We start from the raw sequence: 25,321 nt of genomic DNA, 5'->3' as shown, positions 1-25,321 counted from the left end.
AGCTGCAGTAAAACAGGCTTTAGATGCCAGGCCAAGAACATGCTACAATTGTGAACAAACAGGACATTTTAAAAGGAATTGCCCCATTGGAGGAGGGTTTAACAAAACTAGGTATCAAAGGAGTAGAATACCAGGTATTTGCCCACGATGCCGTAGAGGGAGACATTGGGCTAATGAATGCCGTTCTCAAACCACCATAGAGGGTACTCCATTATCAAAAAACGAACAAGGACCAGGTGTTTATCCACGATATCGTGGAGAAAGGCATCGGGCTCCATTGCCAAAAAATGGACAGGGGGGCCCAATGCTCCGGGGCCCAAAACCACAAATATACGGAGCACTGGAGGAACCCAGCAACCCCATCAGGGTAGTGCCCAGGACACATTGTCCATCAGATCCCTCATCAGACAAACCAGAGGGAGCGCAGGGTTGGACATCTGCGCCTCCGCCAGAGCAGTACTAACTCCAGAGATGGGAGTTCAAATCATTCCCACAGGGGTGAAAGGACCTCTTCCCAAAGGAACAGTAGGCTTATTATTGGGACGCAGCTCTTCTACTCTAAAAGGACTTATGATAAGTCCTGGGGTAATTGATCCCGATTATGAAGGTGAAATAAAAATTATAGCCAGTTCTCCAAAGGGTATATCAGTAATTTCACCAGGAGATAGAATAGCACAGTTACTAATAATACCCAGCCTACATGATAAATTTTCCAGTCGTACTGTAGAAAGAGGTTCCAAGGGATTAGGCTCCACAGGTGTAGATTGGGCTATGCTTTCTTTAAATTTAGATTCTCGCCCCATGCTAAAACTAAATATTCAAGGACATGAATTTAATGGGCTACTGGATACAGGTGCAGACCTTAGCATCATCTCTCGTCAAGAATGGCCAAAACATTGGCCATTACAACAAGCCACTCAAACGCTTCGAGGCCTAGGAGTGGCGACTAATCCCCATAGAAGTGCAATGGTATTAGATTGGAAGGATCCTGAAGGATGTGAAGGAACTATACAGCCATATGTATTGGATCATCTTCCCGTAAATTTATGGGGACGAGATGTCCTAGATCAATTAGGTTTGACATTAACAAATAACATCAACCAAAATGCACCCACTATTATGACTAGACAAGGTTTTAGGAAAGGAAAAAGATTAGAAAAACAAGAACAAGGTATAGCAGCACCAATACAAATAGATCAAGGAACAGACAGACATGGGTTGGATTTTCAGAAAGGGCCACTGAGACAATAAAAATTACTTGGAAATCAGAAAGACCAGTATGGGTTCCTCAGTGGCCCCTGACTAAAGAAAAGATACAAGCAGCCCATGACCTGGTCAAACAACAATTAGCAGAAGGACATATACAACCTTCTGTATCTCCCCATAATACTCCCATTTTTGTCATCAAAAAGAAATCTGGTAAATGGAGATTATTGCAAGATTTAAGAGCCATTAATAATGAGATGGTTATTATGGGACCTGCTCAATCAGGGATTCCTCAATTGTCTGCTTTGCCAAAAACCTGGTATGTTTTAGTTATAGATATTAAAGATTGTTTTTTTTCAATTCCAATTCATCCTGAGGATAGTCCACGTTTTGCATTTACTATCCCTGCACTGAATCATGAAGGTCCTGATCAGAGATATGAATGGAAAGTACTCCCTCAAGGGATGGCTAACAGCCCAACTATGTGTCAAATTTATGTTAACAAAGTAATCCAGCCACTTAGAAATCAAAATCCTGAACTACAAATATTTCACTATATGGATGATGTATTATTAGCACACAAAGATAAAAACACATTGCTAGAATGTTATGCCACACTTACAAACTTATTAAAAAATTATAATCTAGAGATAGCAATAGATAAAGTACAATTAAATTTTCCAATTAATTATTTAGGAGTTCTATTATCCTCAACCATGGTCCGTCCACCAAAAATTCAAATACGAGTAGATCAACTCAAATCACTTAATGACTTTCAAAAGTTATTAGGAGACATAAATTGGATAAGGCCTTATTTAGGTATACCAACAGGAGAGTTGGGACCTTTATTTGATATCCTAAAAGGTCCATCAGATCCAAATTCACCCCGAATGTTAACGCCTGAAGCAAGAAAGGCATTAAAAATCATTGAAACATATATGGAAAATATGCATTTGGATAGAATTGATATAAGTTTGCCTTTATTATTTATTGTACTACCAACAAAAAATATTCCTACAGGAGTATTTTGGCAAGAAGGTCCATTATTATGGATACATTTATCTTATTCTCCTAACACTATTCTTACTAGGTATCCTGAGGCTGTAGGACAATTAATACTCAAAGGAATAAAAGCAGCAAAGGGAGTGTTTGGAATTTCTCCCAATAAAATTATTACTCCATATACTATGAATCAAATTGATGAGTTAGCTAATGAGTTAAATACTTGGGCAATAATCATGTGCAAATCTAATGTTTCATTTGATAACCACTTACCATCTAATCCTTTATTGTCTTTTTGGTCATTGCATCCTGTAATTTTTCCAAAAATGACAAGAAAAACACCTATCATGAATGCTCCAAATATATTCACTGATGGGTCAAATAATGGTACAGCAGCAGTAGTTACCCCTGATCAAACTTTTACATTTTTAGTACCCAAACAATCAGCTCAAAAGGTAGAGCTTAATGCAGTTTTACAAGCTTTTGTGATGTTTAAAGATTCTGTATTTAATTTATTTTCTGATAGTCAGTATGTAGTTAATGCTATAGTATCTCTTGAAGATGCTGGTAGGATTTCCCCTTCTTCTACTGTTTTCTCTTTGCTTTCCACTATACAAAGTCTAATCTGGGACAGAAAAGATCCATTCTTTATAGGACATATCAGGGCACATACAGGATTGCCTGGAGCCCTTAGTTTGGGCAATGATTTAGCAGATAAAACTACACATGACATACATATTTTCTCTACACTAGAAGAAGCTATAAATTTTCATAAAAAGTTCCATGTCAATGCTAATACTTTACAAAAGCGTTTTAAAATAACTAAGGAACAAGCTAGACAAATAATAAAACAATGTCAAAATTGTGTGACCTTTTTACCACAAGTTAATCTTGGAGTCAATCCTAGAGGATTGATACCTAACCATATTTGGCAGATGGACGTCACACACTTGCCAGAATTTGGAAAATTAAAATATTTGCATGTTACAGTTGATACTTCTTCTGGATTTTTGATGGGCTCCCTTCATGCCGGAGAAAAAACTAAAGATGTTATAGCTCATTGCTTACAAAATTTTGCCACTGTGGGTGTTCCAAAACAGTTAAAAACAGATAATGCCCCTGGTTATACTTCTACCTCTTTTAAACAATTTTGCTCAACATTTGGCATTACTCATATAACAGGAATCCCATACAATCCACAGGGACAAGGCATAGTTGAAAGAGCTCATCAAACTATTAAAATGTACTTATTAAAGCAAAAAGAAGGAATTGGGAAGGGGTATATATTCCCCAAAGATAAACTTAAAATAACCCTTTTTACTCTAAACTTTTTAAATTTGGATTCATCAGGACTTAGTGCTGCGGAAAGGCATATGTGTCCAAAAAATGTACATAAGCCCAAGGTACTTTGGAAGGATATTCTAACAGGACAATGGAAAGGTCCTGACCCAGTAATTGTCTGGAGTCGGGGGTCTGTTTGTGTGTTTCCACAGGGAGAACAGCAGCCGATTTGGATTCCAGAGAGATTAACCAAGGTCCTGACCCAGTGATTGTCTGGAGTCGGGGGTCTGTTTATGTGTTTCCACAGGGAGAACAGCAGCCGATTTGGATTCCAGAAAGATTAACTAAAGCGATTTCTACAGACCAAAAAGAAGATGATTTGGCTCAAATCCATAACAACTGATATCCAAAACTCCAGTTTGGCTATTCTTACATCTGCAACAGAACCAGGATGCTTTTTTCAATATCTATTTTATTATTGCCCTTTGCCATATCATGAAGTTCTATTTTGTTTTTTGAGCTCATACAGACCTAGGTTAATGTTTTGCTGATCAGTTCTATTTTTTGACTATAGAGTTTTTAAACATTGCAATGGAGATTTCACCTGTAAAAAGTTATAAGGCCTTTACTATAATGTTATGTGTTGTATGTATTATATTATGTGTGCACACTTGTGTTTTGTGTTATATGTTTGAATGTATGTATGTCCATATATCATATATGATGAGCGCTCATGATAAAATGGATCCAAATATTTTTTTTTAATTCACGTGATTTAAATGGTTTAATTTAATTGGGTAAACAGCTGTTAAAGATTGTTTTAATATGTGAACACAAAAGAAGGTTAACAGATCTGTTTGTTTACTTTCACCTTTCCTTTTCATTATATTTAATAATTCTCTTAAAGATAATGTAAATTGTTAAGAAAATTGTTTTCTTTTAGTGCCTTCTGTAATGTTACATAATTTTTTCTTTAGCCATTATTGCCAGAATTCCTATCTTCATCCCAGTGCTGGTGAAGTCAAAGATAAAACCAATCTACAGCTTCTACAATAGCCATCACTGAACTGCTTGCAGAACTTGCCTGGACACATTGTGAGCTCACCTGTATGCATTGTGAACTATCTGTTGGTGCAGCGACTTGTGGTAGTGTTGGGGTATTTTTGCTGATGATGTCATCGGTGGTACAATTTTTCCAAAAGGAGCCGTCAATTGGCTTGGTGTATCTTCCTCCCTTCTGCTTGTCATGATCGTCCAGCTAAAATTTGGGGGCCAACAGAGGTGAGGCAAAGAACCTCACCCCCCCGCTGGTACAAAGACCTCTCCACAGGTGTGGCTGTATACTGGACCGGTAGTCAGTGACGGGTAAGATCCAATTGCAATGGTACCAACCTAAGGACCATATGTACTATTGGACAACCTAAGGCAGGCACGGTCCCTAAGCCACATGCTTGTTGTTTAAACAGAGAGGGGGAGATGTTGAGAGCCACAGCCGAAGGGGCCCCAGCAAACTTCCAGCTGCCAGCAAACTTCCAGCTGCCGGCTGATGATTGGCTCACAGCGGCCCCAGCAACATCTAGCTGATTGGCTCCTCGGCCCCAGCAACATCTAGCTGATTGGCTCCTCTGCGGTGATGCTCATTGGACTGTTTCCCTGCCCTTTCAGACCACGGAGCTGCTCATTGGGGGACTTTTTTGGCTCCGCCCACGTGACCCAGCCAATCGGCCTCAAGAGCAGGAGGATTGTGGGAGGTGGAGAGAAGCTTGTGTGGGAGAGAGAGGCTTGTGGAAAGCCGGTGGTGGCAGTTGAGGCTCTGAGGATTTTTCCTGAGAGGCTGTTTTGTTTGGCGTGTGTGGTTCTAAAAATAAAGTTAGTTTCTTTTGACAAGTGGCTCCTGATTGTGCCCAGCCAGACTGCGGCACTGGGGTGCTCCACCACTGAGCTACATCCTTTGTATTTATGAGACAAGATCTTGCTAAATTGCCCAGGCTAGCCTCAATTTTGTGATCCTCCTGCTTCAGTCTCCCAGGTAGTCTGGGATTACAGGTGTGTGCCACTGTACCTGGCTTTTTTTCTTCTTTTTTAATTAAAAAAACAAAAAACCATCTGATCATTGTCCCTTTGTCCTAAAATGTCATCCTGAAGTCACAAGATGCAACCCTCCTGGTGTCTAATGTTGTGGTGCCCTTTCCTTTCCTCAGAGAACGCAAGGACCACAGAACACGAACTCTAACTACCACCGTCCCAAACCATCGCTCTGGCCGTGTTCTGAGTGGTGTGTTGGGGGTCATTTGTGCCTGCATCTTCTCAGAGAGACTCGTCTTCTCATGTGTCATGTTAACTTAAGAGTCTAGTCCTAGAACTGCACTGGAAAATTCATTTTATGAAAATAATTTGAGGCCTCAGCATCCTCATGAGAGGATCTTTCTTTGTAAGGACCTGGGTGCCCTAAAAATTTGAGATAATCTTAGTATCACCCAAATTTAAGACTTATCAGTAGTTTTTTTAATATTTATTTTTTAGTTGGACACAATATCATCTAATTTTTTTTAATGTGGTGCTGAGGATCAAACCCAGGGCCTCGCACATGCTAGGTGAGTGCTCTATTGCTGAGCCCCAGCCCCAGCCCCAGTCCAAGACTTATCAGTATTTTGCCATTCTGTTTCATTTCTGTATCCTCAACTTTTACTTTTTAAAAAAAATTTTTTGTGGTACTGGCATTGAACCCAGGGCATTACACATGCCAGGCAATGACTCTACCACTGAGTTACACCTCCAGAGCTGCAGTTGGTGCAGGGGGGGCTTACCTCAACACAGCCCTGGACCCCAAGGCACCACCATTCAGGGTCCCAGTGACCCTGGGCGGTGGCCCAAGAGCTTTCCAGGGCTGACAAGGACCAACAGCTCACTAGCAGCAGTCCCACTCCTTGGGTCCCAGGGTCCCTAAGGCTTTAAATACAAACACATTGTGATTTAATGTTTTCTTCCCTTCATTTTGGTGACTCTGTCCAAACCACATATTCAACTATCCTTGGAAGTGAATTTAAGTCTCCCTAAATGTCTGTGGGGAGAGTTCGAGCTGCCAATCCAAGTCTTGTAGTTATTGTTCAGTGGTTTTATTTTTGGAGATAGTTTTAGTAAGAAACCTGCCTTCTTACTCATTCCTACAACCATTTGTTTGAATGCTTTCTCAATAATACTTGAATAGAATGAAATTTGGCTTTGTTGCTCTTTTTTTGGGTTTCTACTTCATTATTTCTACCCTATATCCTCCTCTGTCCTTTGTTGTGTCTTTTTATTTTCATTAGTACATTATAGTTATTCATGATCGTGGGTTAGCATTTTCATAAATAGGCGTAACTTAATATACTCCATTTAGTCCCGAGTACTGTCCTTTTCTCCACAATCCTCTTCCTCTGCTCTACTGATCTTGTTATTATTATTATTTTTTGTTTTAATTAGATACACATGACAGTACAATGATCTTGACATATCATACATTTGAATCAGATGGGGTATAATTTCTCATTTTTCTGAGTGTACAGGTTGCAGATTCACATTGGTCATGCAGTCACGTATATACACACAGCAATAATGTCTATTTTATTCTGCTGTCCTTCATTTCTCCCCTTCCCTCCCCTCCTTGTTATTATTTTAATTAGTGCACTATTGTTATACATATAAATGGAATTCACTGTGATGTATACTCATATTACACTGCACATAATATAGAGTGGTCACTTTCATTCTGCTGTTCCTCCCCCTTTCCCATCTCTCCTCTCTCCACTTAGATACCTTTCCTTGACCTCATTGTTCTCCCTTCTATTTTCATGAGATTCCTTCTCCATATACATATTGAACCCAGGGGCACTCAACCACTGGGCCCTATTTTGAATTTTATTTAGAGACAGGGTCTCACTGAATTGCTAAGACCTCACCTTTGCTGAGGCTGGCTTTAAACTTGCAATCCTCCTGCCTCAGCCTACCAAGCCATTAGGATTACAGGCATGCGCCACTCACTGCACCTGGCATGATTTCATTCTTTATGGCTGATAAAACTCCATTGTGTATGAGTATGTGCCACATTTTCTTTATCCAATTATCTACTGGTGGATACCTAAACTGGTTCCTTTACCTGGCTGTTGTGAATTGCGCTGCTGTAAACATGGGTATGCATGTATCACTACAGCATGATTTTAATTCTGTTGGGTAAATACCAAGGAGCTGGACAGCTGGGTCACACAGTGGTCCCATTCCAGTCTTTTGAGGAATCTCCACATTGCTTTCCAAAACGATCGTACTAATTTGCAGTGCCACCAAACATGCATGAATGTACCGTTTCCCACATCCTCTCCAGAACTTATTTGTATTTTTGATGCCTGCCCTTCTAACCGGGGTGAGATAAAAATCCATGTTTTGGTTTGCATTTCCCTAATTGCTAAGGCTGGCTTTAAACTTCATTTTTTCATATATATGTTGTCCCTTTGCATTTCCTTTTAAGAAATGTCTGTTTAGGGGCTGGAGTTGTGGCTTAGTGGTGGAGTGCTTACCTTGCACATGTGAGGCACTGGGTTCGAACCTCAGCACCATATAAAAATAAAGAAAGAAAATAAAGATACTGTGTCCATCTAGAACTTAAAAAAATGTTAGAAGAAAGAAAGAAAGAAAGAAAGAAAGAAAGAAAGAAAGAAAGAAAGAAAGAAAGAAAGAAAGAAAAGAAAAGAAATGTCTGTTTAGTTCATTTGCCTGTGGAGAGGGGCGACTTAGACCATGGTCAATGACGGCTGCAGAGCTGTGGCTGCACTTTGCCCTGGGAACTTTCTGTGCAAAGGTGCAGGACAAGATTGCTCAAGAGCTATGGTAATGCCCTGCTGAGGAAGTTCTGTTCAAAGGCAGGGAACTATAGGAGACTTGACCTTGAGCTCAGACAACAGCAGCCTTGGAATGAGAAAGATAACCACAATACCTTGAGGCACTGCAACCTAAAACCTGTAGAATAAATGTGCTGTGCTGGCTCTGGGTCACTGTTCCTCCATCAGAAGTAGGCGTCCCACCTAGTCCCAGCTTTCTCTATGTAAATCTTTGCATGTCTGACTTAATCCCCATAGCTCTTCACCGGTCTTTAGGGTTCAGCTGTGCAGGTAGCGGCATTTGCCCATTTATTGATTGGGTTATTTGGAGTTAAGTTTTTTGAATTCTCTATGTATTCTAGATATTAATCCATTGGAAGAACAGCTGGCAAACATTTTCTCCTGTTTTGTAGGTTCTCTCTTCATGTTCTTAACTGTTTCCTTTACTGTGCATAAGTTTTTAATTTGAAATCATCCCACATACTGATTCTTTTCTTGAGCTTTAGGGTCTTGTTGACCTTGTTTTCTTCTAGCAATTACAGAGTTTCTGGTCTAATCCCAAGGTCTTGGATCCACTTTGATTTTTGTGCAGGGTGAGAAACAAGGATCTAGTTTCATTCTTCCACATATGGATATCCAGTTTTCCCAGCTCCACTTGTTTAAAAGGCTGTCTTTTCTCCAACATATGTTTTTGGCACCTTTATCGAGTATCAGATGCCTATATCTATGTGGATTTGTCTGTTTTCTATTCTATTCCATTGGTTTTCATGTCTGCTTTTATGGCAATACCATGCTGTTTTCGTTACTATAGTTTTGTAGTAAAATTTGAGATCAGGTATTGTAATGTCAGTCACCAGCATCACTTATACTTTCTAATTTTGATTCTTTTTTAAATTTTACCTATTAGCCTATTAGGGAGAAATCACAATTTTCTTCTTTTTGAAAAATATTTTATTTTTAGTTGTAGATGGACATAATATTTTAATTTTTATGTAGTGCTGAGGATTGAATCCAGGACCTCACATGTGCTAGGAGAGTGCTCTCCACAACCCCAGCCCATTCTTCTTTTTATAGTGGGAACTGAACTAAGGGCTTCGCATGTGCTAGGCAAGCACTCTACCACTGAGCTACATCCCTGTACCCTTTTCAATTTTATCTTGAGACAGGATCATAGTTAAGTTGGCCTGGCCAGTCTTGAACTTTTTAACACTCCTGCTTCAGCTTCCTAAACTGCTGGATTACAGGCATGTGCTATCAGCCCCCACTTAAGTTTTTTTCTAAATTTGGAGTCTTTGTTACTGACTTCTGACAATGGCTTTGTGATCAAGAAAAAGGGTCTCCACGATACTGATTCTTTTAAATTTGATGTTTTCTTACAGCACTGATATGGAATCAGTTTTCATAAATCTCCCTTTGATGTTTAAAAGAACATACATTCTTATTCTGTATGCAGAATTCTACACATGTTCATTAGATCAAATCCCCTCTGCCCTGTACTGGGGATTAAATCCAGGATTTTGATAGGCTATTGCTAAATGGCTTGGGCTAATCTTGAATTTGTGGGCATGGGTCATTGCATCTAGCAGATCAATTTTAATTTTATGTATGTTTAGATTCTGTCCTTGGCCAATTTTAACTGCTTGGACTTCTGAGTACAAAAAGTATAACAAAATTTCTACAGTGATGGAACTTTATCAACTTCTAATTATGGTTCTTCTCCGCCCACCCCCTCCACCCCCAGTTATGGGGATTGAACCAAAGGCATTATACCTCTGATCTACATTCCCAATTCCCTGATCTTTTTTTTTTTTTTAAGCAAATCTCTCTTTTTAAAAAAATTGTTTCCAAGTTCCTTTTTATTTGAGACAGGGTCTCTCTAAATTGCCCAGTCTGACCTTGAATTTGCAATTGTCCTTCCTGAGTAGCTGGGAGTCCACTACACCGGCTCTAACTTTTATTTTTGAAGGTATCTTAAGTGATGAATCAAACCTTCTGCCATTTGTAATGATCTTTAAAATGGAAAATTAACCTGTTACTACAGTTAAAATTTATTTATACAACTACAATTGCTTCCTTTGGGTATTTTTCTAGTATCTTAAATTTTTTTTTATTTCAACATCTGTTATCTTTTGTTTAGAAGTCATTATTTTTTTTTAAGCTAAGAGGACTGCTAAAATCCACTTTAAAGACCCAAGGATTTTTGTGAAAGAGCTCAGTCCTTTACAATTGGATTGGTTTCTACATATATTACTTTGTGCTAGTTATAACTACCTTTTCTTCAGTGCATTTGTTCATTATTTTTCTCAGTTCTTTTTTGTTTCCTCAGTATGTTACTGGAACATATATTGTTTCTTTTAAAGGCAGCCCTTCAAATTCTCAAGTTCATACTTAATCAAGGCTAAGCTGCCAGGAAGACCATGTGGCAAAAATTAAAAATAAATAAATCAGGCCGGGTGCAGTGGCCCATGCCTGGAATCCCAGCAGCTCAGGAGGCCAAGGCAGGAGGATTGTGAATTCAAAACAAGCCTCGGCAACTTAGTGAGAACCTAAGCAACTCAGTGAGACCCTGTCTCTAAATAAAATATAACAAAGGACTGGGGATGAGTGGTTGAGTGCCCCTGGGTTCCATCCACAGCACCAATCAATCAATCTATCAATAAATCAAAAGGTCCAGGGTCCTAGCTCAGTTGTAGAGTGATCCTGGGTTCAATCACTAGTAACAGAAAATTTTTTTAATAAGTTGTGTGTGTGTGTGTGTGTGTGTGTGTTGAAAGTTGGTCCACATTTTCAATTTCCTCAGAAAAAGATTTTTAGGTTAAACAATTTAATTACCTAAAATTACATGCTCTAGGCTTACAAGCAATAGATTACCTTGAGTTTTTGTTTTTTCTTCCCACAAATTAGACATTATAATTTTATGCTATCGATGTTCTTTAGATTTTTTTCAAGTGATTTCCATTTACTTTACTTACCATTATTTCGAACATCTCAGACAGTTTCTGGGATAATTCTCCAGTGAAGTATTCTTTCACAAATTCCTTAGTGAGGCAATTTTGGTGATATATTTTGTGCTCATCTGAAAATGTCTTTCTCTTACCCTCATCTTAGATAATCCATACAGCAGTCTGCATCAAAAGTTTTCATTATTTATAATACAGTACTTTGTATTTGAAAGCTGAGAGCTTTTTACATTTGAAGTGAAGTGGTAAACACCTTCTTAATTTTCTACAGCAGTTATGAATGTCTGAACTATCTTTCACATACACTGTCTTTACCAGCCTCTTATACCAACCCTAAGAAAGGTTTGTTTATAAGAACTTCTTATAATATTTTTCTTTAAAGTATTAAAAATATTCTATTTTAGGATTCCCTCAATTTGGCAGGATAAGTGGGGACAGGTAAATAGGATAAATAAGTGCAATAAATATTCAAGGCTTACAACCTCTTGCCCACTTGTTTCCATTATTCTTTGGGTTGTATCCAGGATCCCGGTATTTGCTCTCCACATAATTTACAATATGTCATTTCTCTTTCTCTTAAGCCTGATTCTTTTTACAAATAGCATTTCTATAGTCTTCACAAAGTCCATTAGTATAACTTCTAGTTTAAAAGAATTTTTTATTAACCAGTATTCTTAATTCCTTCCATCAGGTAAGAAAGCAAATCTTTGTAAGATAACTAGGTCTTTCATATGACACATTAATATACAATTGATGATTTAATACAAAAGTTCATTATCTTTTAATCATGTTCCTGAAGAATAAGTTATAAATCTGTGAACAATAGTCCATTAAATTATCACTTCATTTATATATGAAATAAATGGAAAATCCTATCATATTGAAGGCTAGAATTCTGCTAAGAACGTGCTAAGTTTTTCATATACACTGGTCTCTCTCATACACACGCACCATGCCAGACTATACAGCGTGAGAGGAAGGTGACTAAATTTTTATCTTTTATGAGTAAAAAAATAGTACTCTATAGTAGAGCAATAGATTTCACTGATCGCACACATCGACCTGGGGAGAAAACAAGTCTATGACCCCAACTTATAAATATTTATAAGTTATTGTGTAACATGTTTTGCATGTAATAAAAATATGTATCAGAAATGGGAAAAGGACAAACTATAGGCAAAATATCATGCTTAAAGTTACACCAATGGTTAAAAGTAACAATAAGAACCTGTGGATGTGAACCATGTGATCCAACGTCATTTAGCTTGAGTGACAATTAGACTGCCCTTGTTTTCAATTTCATAATGTGGCTGAAGGGCAAATGCTGGAGAAGCTGTTAGTCTGACAACTTGTTACTGTTTGCTGAAAGTCTAGCTCCCCCTCACCAGCAGGAGTTTCCAGATGAGCATTTCTTACTGATGAGGGATACAATCCCATGAAGCCCCTGAGAAGGGAGGGAAGTGAGAGAGGGAAGAGAGGATGGTGATAAACCACATGTTTGTGATTACTGCTGTAAGCAACTGGGAGTCCAGCCAACTGCAGCCACCCTGAGAAATGCCCGAGTTCTCCCACTAAGTGCTGTGGAAGTTGGGTGTTTATACCCCGAATCCTCCCCTTCACTGGTTAAAGTCTGTCTGTGCTGCTCACATGCAGCCCAGCAGTCTTTGGCATCCAGAAGACACCCCCAGAAGCCCTGGGGTTTTGGAAACAGCAGGTGTCCCAGAGCATGGGGATGGGGCACAGGTAGCATGTTACATTGGCCATGTCTGCACTATAAAAAATGTGATCTTTTTTTTTTTTTTTTTTTTTTTTTGCAGTATTCTTTTCAATTCTGGGGGAAAAAAAAAACCCTTCATTTGATAAGTGAACTTACAGTTAGGTATTATAAATTATTGTAACTGAACAGGTAACACATAAATGAATGTACAAGAACATAGCGTCGATCCCTCCCATTTTCCCTAGAGTAATTCAGATACCTTTGCGACACATCTCATTCTGGCATATAGATCCAAGGAGACCACCATGGTCAATCTAATACCAAATACTGGTATAATTAGATCTATTCTTGGATTAAAATAAACTGAATTCCTAGAATTGTCTTCCTCCACAGTTTGTCTTGCATATCCTTATTCCATCTTCACTGCACCAAAGAATACTAAAACTTTCTCCAGCTGTTAACTGGAAATGATTCAATTGCATTTTATTTAGAGACAGGGTCTGACTGAGTTGCTTAAGGCCTTGCTAAGTTGCTGAGGCTGGCTTTGAACTCAAGATCCTCCTGCCTCTACCTCCCCAGTCATGGGTTTACAGGCGTGAACTACTGCACCTGGTTATATCTGACTATTTTAACAAATAAGTCTAATATAGTTTTAGCATCTATTAATAAAAATGAGATGAACATTTCAAAATAAACTTCAAAGAGTTCTTAAATGGGTATCTTATTTCCCAGAACTGAAGAATTAAAACAGAAACCCAACCTTATCTAAGTCCACTGTGGAATTCAATGTAGCTCAGATGAGAATGTTCTAGTTGGCTAGGTGTTAAGGTGTTCACCTGTACACCCAGCTAATGAGGAGGCTAAGGTAGGAAAATCCCAAGTCCAATGCCAGTCTTGCAAGCACAGGCAACATAGGAAGACACCACCTTAATAATAACAAAATATGTTCCAGCCTTCCATAGTTCTTGGTATGGAAGGTAGATGATAAGGTATCTCTAATGACAGAATTTCTAAAGTCATAGCTTTATAATGGAGTTACATAAGATATGAGCAATACATTTAAACTTTGCCGAACAAATTAAAGTACCTACATGAATTTAAAAAAAATGTGACACAAAGTTATAAAAGTCCATTTTATTCTGAAATATGCATATTATTTAGTTTCAAAACAATTTAATTGTGAATATCACTTTGTTTGATCTTCAATGGCCTAGAAACAGAATCGTCTGAAGTACTGTACTAGTTTAAGAAATTATTTCCCTGAGGTTAAAACTTTAGAATCAAATCACTTTAGCTTATAAAAGACCTTTTAAGACTTACACTGTAGCTTACAAAAGGCTATTTTATGATGCATCTCAACAAAACTCAACCCCACTTTCTCCAATGATAAAAATATGTTTTTTTAAACTGTTACTTTTTAAATGACAGGAAACTAATGAGAATTGGCTGCTGCTTATAGAATCATCTTGTTTGAAGAAAAATATTCTGTGCTTCACCACTTGTTGCCATGCCTTACAGAGATAGGGTCTATAGTCTGTATCAGCATCACATGGGCGACTAGAGGCAGAAGGCCCTTCCAGAGAGTGTGAAGCTTTCTGCATGATACTCTGTGTTGTTGCAAAAAGAACCAGGCGATACTCATTTACCAGTTTCTTTAGGAACTGAGCACATTTCTTCAGAGTAGACTCCTGTAAATTAACACTTTCTCCTCCATTGGCACGGTCCACCCAGTAAAAAGCTGACAGGCTGTCTATAATCAGAAGGCAGAGAGAGGGATGACTGCAAATCATAGTCTCTAGTGAATACAGTGTGAGCAGTAACTGGGTGCTGCTATTACAGTATACCAAAAAAAATCTTCCAAGGCAGTATTTTATTATTTCTTCAGAGCTTTGGGATAGTCTATGCTCAAGAATTGTAACAAGTCGAAGCATGTCAAAGTGGTAATCTGTATCAATAAATAGGACTTCTACTTCCAGTCCACCTTCTGACTTTGGAAGTATACATCGTGCTGTTAAATGATAAAGCATTTCTGTTTTTCCTGTTCCTTCTGGACCATGAAATTCAAGAATATCACCTGTGTAAAATTTAGAAATGTCAGTCAAAATGTAGCAGCACAACAGTAGGCTACAAAATGAAAAGTTTTAAAAGGACATTTACTGGAATGTGAACAAAGATCTAAATCCACTGACCAAAATGGATCTGTATGAGTAAGTGCAAAAAAATAAGAAAATTATTATTACAAGTCTGAGAAAGAAGTCAGTCTTTTTTCTTTTCTTTTTGTGGTACTGGCAACACCAGGGCCTTATGCATGCTAGGCAAATACTCTACCACTGAGCTATATCCTTCCTAGCCCAGGAGTCAGTTATTAATTAGTGTCAAGGGAGTCAAAACAAACACACAGCAAGAAGACTGAAAGGAGCCCAGAGGAATTCTCTGGGGTCAGGTCCACATGCAGTCACATTTTAATGGCGATATTAGAGAGTTAAGAAGAGTACTGCAGATCTCAGGCCTGGCTACTACAGAATACATCATTTCCAAGTAGTTGATTATACCACATCCATTCTCTCCTTTCTCCTAAAGTGTAAACCCCCAATTAGTGGGGGAAGGCAATATATTCACCTTAAAAACTACTTGACAGTTTCTCTTGAGAAGAATGGTAACATAGCTGAAGCCACCGAGACACAAGATATCTACTGGGGATTTCTAAGTCTGTATCACATTGGGGTGTGACTTTTATCCCATCATTCCCTTGCCCCTGAAGCCATCACCTTGGAACATGTAGTTGAGGATGCAGGTGCCCTGAGGATGGTGGAGCAGAAGGGCAGATGGTGCCCCACACCAGCTGTGCACAGCCTGCCTCAGAGCACTTAGGATGTGGGGGAAAGTCAGCTTCTCCCTGGGGGAGCCACTAAGCTGGGCTTCCTTTACATGAGGCAGAAATAATTCTTAACTAGGAGTTGTCAGTCTGCTGACATTATGGGAAGTACAATTTTTGACTGTGATTTCATATACTATAGATGATGACAGCTCAGGGCTCTCAAGCCTTGTGTGCCAACTGCCTCCTTCAACTGAAAACATCTTCAGACCACTGTCAGCTGTCTTCACTACTGCAGCATCTCTTGAAACTCTACCCAGATGCATTGTAGATTATCTTCTTATAGCATAAAGAAAAGACAACTAGTCTGAACTTTAAAGACTCCAGAGCACTTTCTATATAGGTTCTCATAACCCTCATTAATGATAGCACAAGTGAAATAAAACAATACTTGGGGAGACTGTCCTGCTTCTGGGGCTTTCCAAAATGCATTCTAAAGACTAATGTTTTAAACCTTGCTAGTTTGCTTGTTATTATTATTAATTTATGGCTGAACCTAATTTATGACTGAACTACCTGACTATAAACACTATATTTAAAGTAGATTCTTAGCTGGACATAGTGGTGCATGCCTATAATCCCTGTGGCTCAGGAGGCCCAGGCAGGAGGATCACGAGTTCAAAGCCAGTCTCAGCCATTTAGAGAGCCCTTAGGCAACTCAGTGAGAACCAGTCTCTAAAGAAAATACAAAAAAAGGTCTGGGGATGTTACTCAGTGGGTAAGTGCCCCGTGGGTTCCATCGTCTGTACCAAAAAAAAAAAAAAAAAGTACAGATTCTTAGGTCCAAACCAAAATAGAATCTAAATAAGAATTCAGTTATTTTCCTGTTATTACTAATAAACTACTGGATGTTGGAATAGTCACAAATAATGTATAAGAAGTCTAGGATACAATTAGATAGGAGAAATAAGTCCTACTATTCTACTACACATAGGATAATCATGGTTATCAATGTATAACATATTCCAAAATCGCTAGAAAAAGGGATTTTGAATGTTCTTACTGTAAAGAAATGATAAATATTTGGGGTAACAGATATGTTAATTACCCCATGGTTGTTATGTAAGGTACACATTGTGCCCTATAAATATGTTAATTACGTGTCACGTTGCCACTACACCATATTATAAGATAGTACATAAAACTTCAGCCAATTCCCATTATAATTGTACATACAAGTTGCAATTCCAAATTTTCTAAAGAAATTTTTAAAATTATTCTAACCTCAGGGAGCAATATTAACAACTATTCCTTAGTCTTAACAACTGCTCCTGGATACATATTAAAAGTTCACATAGCCAGGTGTGTTGGTGCACACCTATAGTCCCAGCTACCCTAGGAGGCTGAGGCAAGAGGATCACTTGAGCCAGGAGTTAAAGGCCAGCCCAGGCAGTTAACAGAGTGACTTGGGTACAGGAAGCTAGGTGTTTAGCTGGCCCTGTCCCTCTGTGTTCCCAAGGAAGTAGGTGGACCCATTCCCCACTGAAGGCTTCCATTGCCCTGTGTCACAGGAGCAGCACACCTGAGGGGACGCCAACACAGTGAAGGTTAGCGGCCAGGGGAAGCTGAAAAGAGCTTAGGAAGGTTCACCTGAAGTGCTCCAAGGGACGTGCTGGACAGGAGAGGCACCGAGGGGGAGAGCAGAGGCAGACTGCACCAAATCTTCCCCCTCATTTCCCAGAAGAGCAGCTGCAGGGGGCTGAGAGGCACAAGAGCACCTCACATCTGACAAGGACTTCTCCATACAGGCTCACAGATCCTAAGGCTGAGGTGGGGAAAGCAATCTGTCATCCCCATCCATCCCATTATCATGGCCTACAATTACTATTTACTTAATTATATTTTCTATTAGCTTCCTTAGTTTGGACTTGAATATTCTATCCCCAACACAAAGTTGTCTTTTCTTTATGCTAGATAATCTGCTGAATGTAGGTCAGCAGATTACTTTCTTCTTAAGATCCTCTTGAATGACATCTAAAGAATAAAAATTATGTTCTAACTGGTGAGGGCTAAAAACACGTCAATTTTGGAAGGAAACTGGTCTGGTAGGGTGTCACAGGTGGTAGTATGGCCATGGTTAGCAGAGTCCTCCAGATACCAAGAACCAGAGATCCACACAGGAGATGAAGTAAGAAGAGGAACAAACTGTAGAGGGCTGGGCCTGGAGACCAAATGATGCTGACACTTAGTTGTGAGTTCCTTAGATAGGCTAGGAAGTACCTGCACAAACCTAGCACATACATGAAGTAGAGATTTTAAATTAAAATAAATATGCAGACAAGAATCCGATTACTGTAGCAACAAGGGCAGAATGTGAGGGTGCTATGTTAAGTGAAACAAGCCATTCAGATATGGAAGCTAAGAAGGTGGACCTCACAGAAGCAGAGAGAGGTACAGTGATTACCAGAGGCTAGGAAATGTAGTAAGGGGAATAGAGAAAGACTGGTTAATGGTTATAAAAGATATAGCATAGTAGGGCGACTAAGGTCAATGATAATTTATTACATTTTTCAAAATGGCTAGAAGAGAGGATTTGGGGGGCGGTACTGGGGATTGAACCCAGGGGCACTTGGCCACTGAGCCACATCCCGAGCCCTATTTTGTATTTTCTTTAGAGACAGGGTCTCACTGAGTTGCTTAGCACCTCGATGTTGCTGAGGCTGAACTCGAGATCCTCCTGTCTCAGTCTGGGGCTGCTAGGATGAGAGCTGGGATTAAAACTTCTGGGATCACAGGCATGCACCACAAGATCTGGCTAGAAAAGAGGATTTGAATGCTCCTAACACACACACAAAAAACCCCCCACAAATGTGCAGTGATAGAAATGCTAATTATGCTGATTTGCTCATTATTCCTTGTATGCATGTAGCACAATACACCACATAAATATGCACAATTATTATGTCTAATAAAAATAAGAAAAAACAAATAGAAAATAACATTTAAAAATTTAGCTTTCAAAATGGTGTGTATCTCTAGGTTAACAAAATAAAGACACCCGACAGCCACTTGGATTTAAGATTTGAGACAGTCACAAGGGGCTGGATATAGCAATATGGGAATGATCTACACAGATACAACGAGAGTAAACTGAAGACTCTTTTCAATGAGTAAGAGAAGTGGGTAAGGATACAAATTGAAGAATACAAGGCCAAAAACTCAATCCTTGGGATATACCCATAGTCAGAAGAGTCAGAAGAAGACAGATAAAACAGAAATTTAACAGAAAAGTCAGGAGGAAAAACACTGCAGGATGCAAAAGAACATTTGCAGAGTGAAACAGTACTAAATGAGAAATCTAGCAGAAATGTCACAGAAATGAAAAGATGACATGGAAAACAGAGAAAGACCACTTGCTGGTCAGGAGAGTGGCCTAAAACACCAAGTGTGTAGCCTGCACATGTGCACTTTGCAAACCAAATGCCAAAAGCTGAGACACTCAGAAGGCAGAGGGAAAGGCCCTGTGGGTGCTCACTGCTATTCAAGCAGCAGCAAGGACAGAGCTGGACTGCAGGGTGTTGGAAATCATGAGTACCTGGAAACTGGCAGCTTGGGGCACAGCCATTATTTTAAGAGAAAAATTCAACATGAAGCGAGAGGGTCAGGAGAAGATAATTTAAGATAAGAAATATAATAAATTTTAGGTAAAAAGGAATCCCACAGAGAAAGAGAAATATATGGAACTGGTCAGAAGGTAACAGTGAGAGATCTCTTGGGTACTTCTGGAATTTCCCGAATAGAAACCCTGAAAACTTAGCCAAGTATTTTCTTGAAGAGGGGGTGGTGATCATAAGGTCATTCAGCAGAACTCAAAAAGATGGAGAACTTGAAGGCACTTACCTAAATGGTTTCACAGGTTTCCTAAATCCATACATTAACAAAAAGTACCTGAGGTAAGTCTTCTACAGATTCCTCAGACTCTTGTTTGGCATGAATGAAACCAATGCAAACAAGTTTCAGGTTAAATCGCTGGATAAGAGATCAATACACAGATAATGACACACTTCCCTTTTACAGATGATAGCAAAGCAGATGTAAAAAAGCCATTTATAGCCAGGTGTGGTGGTACAGGCCTGTAATCCCAGTGACTCAGGAGGCTGAGCCAGGAGGATCGCCAGTTCAAAGCCAGCCTCAGCAAAAGCGAAGCACTAAGCAACTCAGTGAGACCCTGTCTCTAAAGAAAATACAAAATAGGGCTGGGGATGTGGCTCAGAGTTCAATCCCTGGTAACAAAAAAAAAGTCATTTACAACAAATTAGGAAGTAAACTCTGCAAACTTACCAAGTACACATGAATATTATCACTAAGATCCTTGAACTAAATTCCCTACAAATGTGTTTAATGATGAACATGTACTGTTTAATTGTTAAGATAAAAATCACATACAAATATTATGTTCTGTAGAGAGGACATGGTCCTTTTTACTTTATTTGAAGTCACTATCTCATGTATTTCTATGAGCTTTTACAAAAAAAGAAGAAAAAAAAAATCACCTTTGTCCAGCCGAAGTATTGAATATGACAAGTTGTAGTTAAAAAAAAAAAAAAATCCCTACAGTTTGGCACTTGAAAAAATTAAAACTAAGTCAGAAAATCTGGATGGTTTGGCCCTGACAGTTACTCTTACAAATAGATGCTGTGAGGAGTCAGGGTAACAGATTGTCAGGAAGAGTCATGAATCTAAAATCCTTCAAAATAAGGAAAAGTAAGAAAAGCCAAAAAATACATCATCTTGGTACCAGTGTACTAACTATATAACAAATATGTTAAATTTGCAGATGATAATCATTACAGTATTGAAGAAATATGAACTGTTACATGGTATAAATAACTACTATCCAAAAAGCATCAAAAATATGTTTACCACAGCATTAGACCCTTCAATCCCTCCATGTCTTCTTGCTTCAACGTTTGCTTCCCTGTAACAATTCCCAATAATGGACGTTGCTATGACCCTAGTGATTTCAGTCTCACGTGTGCTATTGTTCCACAGGAGTATTTGTCCAACTAGTGCAGCTATAGGATCGATGACAGTTTTAAGTACACATTTTTGTAGTGTCGAAATGTGTTTTCAAAGTTTCCTAATGTAGAAGTCGTGCCACAAACCCATTTTAACATGTCAACAGTTTCATAACATTCACTTTAATAATACACTTTCCTATGGAAAGAACACAAAGACAGTTCAGTTTTGTCTAACACATTTTATCAAAATTTGACTTTGATCATTGATGGATTAGGGTTTTGTTTGGCTAACAGATATGCTGTACAAATGATACTACAGCAGTCCTTCAAGCTGGATGCTGAAAGCAGGGGTAAAGACAGTGACTCAAGTCTAATAAGGAAAGAAGCACACGTAACTGGAATTATCCATGGATATTTGGGTTGCTTCCACCTCTTGGCTACTGTCAATAGTGCTGCTGCTTCAAGATCTTGTTTTCAATTCTGCATATAAAACCAGAACTGAGATCACTGGATCATATGGCAACTCTGTTTTTAATTTTTGGAGGAACCTTCATTCAAGGATACATACAGTGTAAGGACAGTATCCTTTTTCAATCCCACCAAAAGTGCACAATATTCCAACTTCTCTATATCCTCATCAACACTTGTTGTATTTTTTTTTTAAATAGTAGCTATTGTAATGAGTGTTAAGGGCATTTTATAATGATAAATGGGTCAGCCAGCAACAAAACATAACAATAACAAACTTTACAAGCACAGCAATACACAAAGCCAAAACTGATAGGAACAAAGGAAGAAACAGACAATGCAGCAATCACGTTTGGAGACCTCAATACCCCACTCTCGACAATGGACAGAGCAACCCAACTGACTATCAGCCAGGAAACAGGAGAGTCTACTAACATTAAAAACCAACCACAACTAGGAAATGTCAACAGACCACTTTGCCCAACCACAGGAGAATACTCAATTTTCTCAAGTACGTATAGAAAATTCTCCAAAATAAACTACATTAGGCCATGAGTCAAATCCCAATAAATTTAAATAGATTGAAACCACAGAAACATGTTCTTCTGATCAGAAAAGAATGAAGAGAGAAACCAGTAGCAAGTAACAAGAAGAAACTATAAATCTTCTTGTCCTTGGATTAGGCAATGGCTTCTTAGGTATGATATCAAAGGAGGAAAGACAAAAGAAAAGACAAATTGGTGGGACTGCAAATTGGTACAACCTCTATGGAAAGCAGTATGGAGATTCCTTGGAAAACTTGGAATGGAATCATCATCTGACCCAGCTATCCCACTCCTCAGTTTATACCAAAGGACTTAAAAATCAGCATACTACAGTGATGCAGCCACATCAATGTTCATAGAAACTCAATTAACAATAGCTAAGCTATAGAACCAACATAGGTGCCCTTCAATAGATGAATGGATAAAGAAATTGTGGTACATATACACAATGGAATATTATTCAGCCATAAAGAAGAATGGAATTATGGCATTTGTTGGTAAATGGATGGAACTAGAGGCTATCATGTTAACTGAAATAAGCCAATCCCCAAAAACCAAAAGCTGAAAGTTCTCTCTGATATGCGGATGCTGACTCACAAGAGACAGGGGGTGGGGGGGTGGAATGGAGGTTCATAGGATTGGACAGGGGAGAAATGGGGGAAAGTGAGGGAGGAAGGGGATGGGAAAAACAGTAGAATGAATTGAAGACAACTCTCCTATGTTCATATATGAATATATGACAGTGTAACTTCACATCATGTATAACCACAAGAATGGGAAGTTATACTCCATGTATATATATCAACATTCATTCTACTGTCATATATAACTAAAAAGAACAAATAAATTTAAAACAATTAAAAAAAGATAAATTGGACTTTACAAAAATTAACAATTTTTGTACTTCAATGAACACTATCAAGACAAAGACAACCTACAGAATGGATAAAAATATTTGCAACATATATATATGATAAAGGGTTTCTTTTACCTGTCATATGTAAAGAACTCTAAAAATTCAATAAAGACAACCCAATACTTTTATTTTATTTTTATTTATTTTGGCACCAAGGATTGAACCCAGGGGTACTTAACCATGAAGCCACCCCACTACCTTTAAAAAAATTTTTTTTGAGACAGGGTCTGGCTAAATTGCTTAGGACCTCGCTAAGTTGCTGAGGCAGGCTTTGAACTCATGATCCTCTTGCCTCAGCCTCCTGAGCCACAGGGATTACAGGTATGCACCCGTGCCCAGCCCAATATTTTTAAATGAGCAAAGGTTCTGACATCTCTCCAAAGAAGATACACAAACTGTCAGTAAAGATGCTCAACATCATTAGCCATCAAGGAAACATAAATCTCAATCACAATGGGATACAAGTTCACACTGACTGGGATGGCTATTATCACAAAGACAGTAAAAACTATTTCCAAGATGTGGGGAACTGGAACTGTCACACATTGCATAAGTACATAACACATACATAAGCTAGTGACAACTTAAATGTGAAGCTACTTTGGAAACCAGTTTGGCAGTTTCTCAAAAGGTTAAACATAGTTACCATATAACCTAGCAATTCCTATCATAGGTATTATCCAAGAGAACTGAAGACATCTATCCACAGATAAACTGTACACTGGTAAACATAGCAGCATTATTCCTAACAGCTAAAATATGTTAACAACCCAAATGCATGTCAACTAATCAATGGATAAACAAAATGTTCTCTACTCTACAAAGGAAACATTCAACCATAAAAAGAAATGGACTTTTGATACACCTTACCATAAGAACACTGAAAACATTAGGTAAAGTAAAAGAAGCCAGTCAAAGACCACATATTATGATTACAAGAATAATTAAATAAAAAGAAAGGGCAAATATAGAGTTGGAAAGTGGATTAGTAGTTGCCTAGGGCTGAGACACATGGGATGACTACTAATAGGGATGAGTTTCTTTCTTTCTTTGTGGTGCTGGGGATGGAGCCCAGGACCTTGTGCATGCTAGGCAAGCGCTCTACCACTGAGCTTCAGCCCCAGCCCTGGAATGGGATTCATTAATGGGGGATGAAAATGTCCTAAAATCCATTATAGTGATGGTTGTAAAACTGTGTGACTCTACTAAAAATGAACAGCATACCAAAATGAGTAAATCATATATCTATAAAGCTGTTATATTAAAAGAAACAAAACAATCTAAATACATTACCTTCTTTCTAAGTCTTTCTTAGTGTACAAGTGCTAATAGAACAAGTAAGCATCTATTTTCTCTGCTGTAAAAATACTAATGGAGCAAGTGGGCAATCGAGGATTCCCCTGCAACTCTGCAAACTTCTAGAGAAAAAGAATGGAAATAAATCATACCAACAAAACCCCCATAAATACTATTATGTGATGGGAAAAAAGAAGGAGGTCAATGTATACTCTAAGGATTTAGGGCACATAAGCCAAACTTCATCTCATCTGATACAAAGACTTAAAAACTTTGTTACACTGTTTTGTTACTTTTCAACTGTACTGTTTAGATCTATTTAGCTTCTAACTAGGAGTATGTGTGTATATATGAATGTGGGGGGGGGACTTTTATAAAACTTAAATTATATTTAAATTAAAACTTAAATTATATTTATATTGAAGTTGTGTTTTTACCATGCACAGGTGAATCTTCATCAAACAGATTTGGTTCTATTTCTTTCAAGGAACTTCTACCTTCAAGTCGGGCAAGGAGCTTATAAAAGAAAAGAGAGAGAAGGAAAACTTGTTTACTTAAAAGATACAAAAATCCTAGAATCTACATTTATAAATTCTCCCCAAAATCCATAAACTTTATAATTTTGAGAACTGGAGAAAATATGAAGATGGAAATATAACTTAGGAGAATATTGTTTGTTTATCCTTAAAGTATTTCACTTCTGTTTATGTATCAAATACTGCTGGCATAGAGTGAGTCTGTGTCTTTGAAGGAATACAGTCAACCTTAGGACATAGGGACAAACTGCTTACTGGAAAAGATTTACCTTAGGTACCCCTTATCATCATCTTACCACAGTTGTTACACAATTATCTACTTTAATCTGCCCTATTCTGTCTGGTAGGGAGGGGGCAAAGAAAAAGGGGAGAGGAAAATTTCTTTGAGGAGCTACCACCACTACTTGAAAGTTAAGTAAGAGTACCAGGCATTCAGGACAATGCAGCCAGAGTGCAGAGGTCATAAATAACGCTGTGGTTGGCAAACTGTAACAGACTTAAACGGCAGAGTTTGTGGTATGCAACAAGCAGGAGGTAGCACAGTCCTAAGGAGAGAAGTCAGAGCATGGAAGGTCTTAGATGCCAGGTTTAGGAGCTTACTGTTGACGAGAAAAGGGATTTGAAGCTAAATAGTGAAAAGCAATTTCCCATAGTTGGCAGGGTAGATGGTAGGGGCTCCAGATCCAGACTGCTAGGTCCCTTTTCTGG

General features: G+C 38.5%; 1 protein-coding gene across 1 annotated transcript; it reads right to left on the bottom strand.

The window, feature by feature from the left end:
• Nucleotides 1-13,076: 13,076 nt before the first annotated feature.
• Xrcc2 (X-ray repair cross complementing 2) lies at nucleotides 13,077-24,904 on the bottom strand. The gene is made up of 3 exons (XM_048786945.1): nucleotides 24,892-24,904; nucleotides 24,515-24,649; nucleotides 13,077-15,090 (listed from the first exon to the last, which is right to left on the bottom strand). Exons 1-3 carry the CDS (start codon nucleotides 24,902-24,904, stop codon nucleotides 14,372-14,374), a joined length of 867 nt encoding a protein of 288 aa, XP_048642902.1. The 3' UTR covers nucleotides 13,077-14,371.
• Between the last annotated feature and the right edge of the window lie 417 nt (nucleotides 24,905-25,321).

This window comes from Marmota marmota, unplaced genomic scaffold (assembly GCF_001458135.2).
Source record: "Marmota marmota marmota unplaced genomic scaffold, marMar, whole genome shotgun sequence".
Lineage (NCBI taxonomy): Eukaryota > Metazoa > Chordata > Mammalia > Rodentia > Sciuridae > Marmota > Marmota marmota.
The sequence above is the reverse complement of the archived record's forward strand: the minus strand, read 5'-3'. Positions and strand labels throughout refer to the sequence as shown.

Excerpts from the sequence above, each read along its gene's own strand:
- Xrcc2 (XM_048786945.1), bottom strand. Across the intron at positions 15,091-24,514 it reads TGAAGATTCACCTGTGCATG|GTGATATTCTTGAATTTCAT; the intron begins GTAAAAACACAA and ends AATTTTACACAG.